Source organism: Adiantum capillus-veneris, chromosome 3 (assembly GCF_014529385.1).
Source record: "Adiantum capillus-veneris isolate H3 chromosome 3, ASM1452938v2, whole genome shotgun sequence".
Lineage (NCBI taxonomy): Eukaryota > Viridiplantae > Streptophyta > Polypodiopsida > Polypodiales > Pteridaceae > Adiantum > Adiantum capillus-veneris.
This window is the reverse complement of record NC_140933.1, coordinates 116,065,704-116,071,703: the sequence shown is the minus strand read 5'-3', so window position 1 is coordinate 116,071,703 and position 6,000 is coordinate 116,065,704. Positions and strand designations below refer to the sequence as shown.

General features: G+C 44.6%; 1 protein-coding gene across 1 annotated transcript; it reads left to right on the top strand.

Moving 5' to 3' along the window:
- The first annotated feature begins 890 nt into the window (after positions 1-890).
- On the top strand, positions 891-4,150 carry LOC147461544 (uncharacterized). The gene is made up of 2 exons (XM_086501301.1): positions 891-2,541; positions 2,582-4,150. Exons 1-2 carry the CDS (start codon positions 1,638-1,640, stop codon positions 3,382-3,384), a joined length of 1,707 nt encoding a protein of 568 aa, XP_086357427.1. The 5' UTR covers positions 891-1,637; the 3' UTR covers positions 3,385-4,150.
- Positions 4,151-6,000: the final 1,850 nt, after the last annotated feature.

Here is a 6,000-nt window from a genome sequence, read left to right as displayed (position 1 = left end):
AGAATTTTCGGAGGAAAACTTGCCTTCCGTAAAGCTACTTCCTTGAAGTTTGAAGCTTTCCCTTTCCTTCTAGTTTTCTTTTCAACACAAGTAGACTATCTTTCCTAGTTATACACAAGAAGGGCTGATAGCTTGATGGTAAAGTGTTGGCCTCCTACCTTCATGGGGTGGGTTCAAACCCTCCTTCATGCAAGGGTTAAGCGAGCCTTCCTATGCGCACAACCAATGGAAGTCTTTAGAGCCTTGATGTCATCGAGTTGCTGATTGGGTTTGCCTTAGTCGCCTGCCATGGAGAGCGTAGGTGGGGCGGTTGCGGTCGGTTGTTGTGTTTGTCCACGCGTTGCACGCACAGAAAACTATGCTTGCCTTCTTTTTGCTACACAGCGGGGGCGTCGCTGTCTGCAGAACGTGGGAGAGAAGCAACGCGTCGCACGCACATGCAAGCCACTTTTAGCCTCCTCCCAAAAATAGCTCGGATACGAAACTTTGATGTGTAGCATGAAAATTGGGGAAGCTACCATTTGACTCCGTGAGGTGGAGCATCTAAGGGTGGCCAACCCATCATATAAGCTTGGGGAACAACCCCTAAGGGTAACTTTGACGTGCAGCATGAAAATTGGGACAGCTACCATTTTGACTTTGTGAGGTGGAGCATCCTAGAGCCAGTTCACATGAGCAGCAGGTTCGCAACCAGTTGCAAACTGGTTCCCGCTGGAAACTGCATGCTGTTTAGTTCACATGGTCGGGAAAATACAAGGCAAAAATGAACTTTTATTTCTGAATACTCAGCCTTATAACCAAAACAGGCGTGTGTTGACTCCACAATCGTTTGTCGTTTTCGCAGGTGCACTCTCGCTTCATCCCCAAGAGGTGGAGCAGGACGGCAACCAAATCGCAACCACGAGCTCGGAACTAGGCTAGCAACCCACCATGGAAACAAAATTAATTGGCAACCGGTTGCGCACATGTTTCCAACCAGCACCTTACGTGAACTACACCCTAGGTTGGCCAACAGGAAGGGTCACATGTCACACGAGTTGTCAAAGGGATTTAAACCCAGACCTTGGACACAAGAGGCTCTGTCGGACAGCCGAGGCAACGCTAGACATCCATTTTGTAGCCAAGTCGCCGGTCACTTTTCCAAAAGGGCGCTGGAAGTCTGCTCCAGTGTGACAGGGCCTATTAGGCTTACCAAGCAAAAGCTACTCCTCCTTTAAGAGGAGAGGTTGCAGCGGCGCAGCCAGAATGTCGATGCAGGCGAGGGATCGCTACTCTGTAAGGAAGGAACTTGAACGCCATCTAAACGAGGAATACCTGTGCATGTCTCTGGACGCGCAAGAGTGCCTTGACAATCTGTGCGCATGTCATATTGAGGACGAATGGTGCCCAATGTACATCTCCAACAAGGCTTTGCGCATATTTGATCGTCAAGCCATGTATGACCTGTGCACCTTGCACATGGCAATATCTGAACAACCGCTGCCCTCTGTCACATCGATTTCAGCAATCTTAGATGACGCCAGTGTAGAGCCCATCCAGGTTGGGGTACAATCAACAAAGCCGGCACAGAGACAAGGACATGTGCCACTCCTCTCGCCTTGTGCGATGCAGCGATTGCAGAAGGACCTCTATCTCTGATGCAGAAGGACCTCAAAGAGATAGAGAAGGAGCCCTTGCCAGGCATACAGGTCATCCTAGACCCTGATGACCTGTCCAACATGTGCCTTCTTCTTACTCCCAGCTGGGGCAGATTCGCGGATATTTCCCTCCATCTCTCGGTCTTCATCCCTCCGTTGTACCCCCATTATCCCCCGTACATCACTATTCAATACCCCAACATCACCATCAGTCATCATCCTCACATCTTCCGCTCGCTGGTCTTTTGCAGCATCCTTGTCCCCTCTGATGATGACCATCGACTGGGCTACTACAAGCCAGGTTACCTTTTGAAGGACCTCTTCTTGCAGCTTCAAGATTGCTTCTCAACACGCTATGATGATTTTCTGACTTATGGACAATCACATGGCTCGGGTTTTCTTTGTGAAAAGTGTGGCTTCATGAGCTCACATGCAACGGAAACGAGCATCCCCTTGCATGAAGAAGGGACGAAGAAGAGATCATGCAGTGAGAGCGCAAGCAATATACAATGCATTGAGAGAAAAGTGGCCGATCAACTGAATCTTTTTGAGGCCAACAATAAAAGTAGCGAGAATGAGTGTCTCAACATGCTACATGATCACATTTGGCTACGCATATTCGATCGTCTCCCATATCCTGATTTGATGAGGCTGGGGGAGGCTCTATGGCCAAGGCATCCTCTGGGCAATGTTCTGGGCAGACACAACATGTTGACAAAGCATGATATGCTCTGTTTTTTCACTCTTAAGAACTTTGAAGAAGCTGTGCTGGGTGTGGGTTTAAGCCAAGACAAGAAAGCTCCCACCAGCAAAAAGCTGCCGGTCCTCCATGCCTACAATTTGGCCCTTCTCTCCCAAGAAGCTTTTGAGGAGCAACAAGTGCGATCCAGTATATGTGGCCGCTACTCCTTCTCATACTTCCTCCCGATCCAGTATATGTGGCCGCTACTCCTTCTCATACTTCCTCCCTCTTGCCCTTGATGATGACCATTTCAAACGCACAATGCCATTACTCAGAAAGTTTCTCGTGGATGTGAGGCTCACGCCCGACCTATCACCGTCGGGTTTCTTGTATGTCATTCCCAAGCTAATGAACATGATGATTTTGGACCTAATGAGGGTGTGCGATGCGCACATAGACCACAGAGCAGCGGGCACAGAACTTGCAAATCCCAACGATATGGGGTTCTGGCATTCGACATGGTGCAAAACAGGCACAAAGGGAGAATCAATACTAGAAGCCTGTGAGAGAGCCTTCAAAGGCTATTGCCTTTTCTTTCATATCCTGGTTAAGCTGCGTGAAAGGGGCTTCCTTATAAGAGCCACGGCACATCTACAGAAGAAGTTGGCATTGTTCCTTTCAAGCAAGCAAGCACGCCACAAGAACAACATTTTGTACTTAAGAGAGTTTGTAGCTCTGCTACCACTAGTGCTAGAAGAAGGGTACGAGTGGGCCCCGCTCTGCACAGCATTGGTGGAGGAGCTTTTGGCTAGAAGTGTGCCATGGGTATTGAGGGTGGCACCGGAGCTTGCGGATGTGGGTGGTACTTACAAGGCCACAATAAAATGTGATGTCCAAAATTGCTATAAAATTCCCACACACCAGCGCCTGCAGGCTACATTCAATGCAAGCAGAGCACGTTTACGCATCATGATGATGCAGGCTAGCTTCATGAGAGCCCTTAATGCGAATTCGAAGCAAACTATCAAAGACGTATGGATTTCCTCACGACTCGTTGGGGACTAAGCTGGTGGAAGTGGCAAACAGAATTTACCTTGTGGGCAAAGACGGAGGAGGTACAGCTTGGAAAGATTTCTTCACGGTTATGCAGTACAATCCACTTCCGAACAGATTAGAGACCGAAGAAATGCTGAGACAAGCCATAGAAGACAGTGGCAGAAAAGGCTATCATGAATCCCGTCGAAGAATCCACACATACTAGCTAAATTGGGCTTGACCCATAACAATAACGAAGCGAATATTATCCCTACCTCACTTTGCAGAGACCATAGCTGATGTGAATGAGAGACTTGAAAACTCTGGGTAACATTGGTTTAACTCAATGCAGCAAGTTTGGTGAGGAGATGCTTGGATTACTTTATGAGGCTGCCAAATCGACAGGAGCTTCGTCATCTTTTCGCTGTTATTGGTGATGTCTCCATCTTAGAACATGTGTTTGATTCTCCAGCAGCTTGTAATGCTCCTCCAGAAGCTTCTAAAGCCGCAAACCCTTGCGAGCTTTCTTAATGCAATACGAGGAAGCTCCTAAATCTGACTCACAGCCCCAGCTCGAGAAATCGGTCGATGGTAGAGACATGTAGGGCAGAGATAGATATACAATTACAGCACAGTAGTACTGGTCTAGTGGTGTTATCTGAATGCCACTTTTTATTTTTGAATTTAGATTTCAATTGGAGCTTCAAGGGGAAATAGTCCTGCTGTTGGAAATGTTGCTAGGATCTTCATAGGATCATGTCTTCGTATGCACTATGATGGGAAGGCTTGGAATTGAATTCGGAAATCGTATGAACATCCATTTAATGAAGAGGGGAGGAGTGTTTGTAGATGGGGAAGTGGATACCCCTTCTAGTTAAAATTCCCTTATAAAAGCCACATTGTTAATATCAAACAGCAAAGCTCAACTTCTAATTTCTAATTTGTGAATCCATTTCTCATTTATTTATATATATATATATATATATCAGAATAAGACAGACATTATATTAGAAAAGACAAAAGGTTACATCAACATGCTCAAGGAGGATGCATCTAAACTAACATAATATGGTGGTGAAAGGGGGAGCCCTTTACACGTGTCAAAATCTGTGATATGAAGGCTAAACTTCAAAACGGAGAGAAGCCTCTGTACACGCGATAAAGAGGGAGAGAGAAAGAGAGAGAGAGGCCGTACTAGTACAGATAGAAAGCTGAGGGCTAACTATAAGCTAACATCAAAGGGGTTAGTTCTAGAGAGCATCTAGCTCAGGTCTAATTTTTGGACTTGCTGTCCTTCTCAGAGTGCTTTTAGCTTTCATCAACTTGCTGACTTTCGGTTCTAGAGCTTCGTCAAACTCTTCTTGTAAGGATAGCTTCTACTTCTCTGCACCCGTCTTTGCGTTGATCTTCATTGCTAACTTGTGGAGGGCTTTCTACCATTATTCTCAAATACTTCACATTGTTCAAGTCCTTCCGGTATTTGACAAGATGTCTTGCACATGTGTCAACCTGAAACTGTCGCTTGTACACAGATTTGACAAATCTCCGACTGGTCATGGTCTTTTTCAGATTCTTTTGAGAAAGGCTTGCCCTCGTTGGAATCTCCATTGGTTCTCTTTGTTTTCCCATTGGGATTCGAGTGCTCTCCATCCTCCCGCAAAATTGTAGTAGGTGATGGAAGATTTTTAAGCATCGCAACCTCGATTAAACGATTAAACGATGTTGGGTGCAACATCCATCTAAGAGGGGAGGAGTGTTTGTCAATGCGGAAGTGGATACCCCTTCTAGTTAAAATTCCCTTATAAAAGCCATATTGTTAATATCAAGCTGAAAGCTCAACTTCTAATTTTTAATATGTGAAAAGGAAAAAATGTAAGTGAGAAAAGTAATATTTTTGAAAGAAAGTGCTATACGAGTTGAGTTGCCACTCTGTGCAAAATTGTAATCATCATTACTTTGTCTTAGAGGTCATCAAAACTAACTTTCAACTATTGCGTATTTCTCCTCTCTTGCTCTTCCATTTGAGTGTACACATTGTCAATTTGATTTAGGTTCACAACTATGTTGTGTGAGCGTAAATCTTTTGTTTTGATAGTATTTTCAAGTAATAATGACGATTTATTTATAGGAGACTGTTCTTAGGCCATTAGCAATGCTACTAAAAACTTCTTTTCATGTTTTTTTGATTTGCAAATCGGTGAATCGTGATATGTGTACCTCTCAGAAAAAGGATGGCAGGCTCGAGATAGGTTCTATTTGCCATTACCTATAATCTCCTAGAGTTTCGTAGCATTCCGAGCTCATTTGACTCATAAAATTATCAATTAGTTAATAGACGTGAGGATTGAGTGTGCATTAGTTGTAAATTGTGTGAGATGATTTGGTGATAGCTTAGAAGTGCACCTCTGCTTACAATAGCTCCATCGGGTCTAATAAGTTGAATATGTCTCCATGGCCATCATGGTCGCTTCCCTTAGTATTGACATAGAGTATGTTAGTGCTAGATAGCTATGCTGTAGATGTCCATCGCAACAAATACACCAAATACATTAATAGCTAAACAACTAACAACAAATGTTAAGGTTACTCGTTTCCCGTGAATATCCAATAGTACAAAAATTTATATGAAAACTAAGCTAATCGTTT

What these genes read in the sequence shown, in the direction of transcription:
- LOC147461544 (XM_086501301.1), top strand. Translation starts at nt 1,638, where the DNA reads ATGCAGAAGGACCTCAAAGAGATAGAGAAGGAGCCCTTGCCAGGCATA. An exon ending in ATCCAGTATATGTGGCCGCT is followed by an intron (nt 2,542 to 2,581) that starts ACTCCTTCTCAT and finishes GTATATGTGGCC; the next exon opens with GCTACTCCTTCTCATACTTC.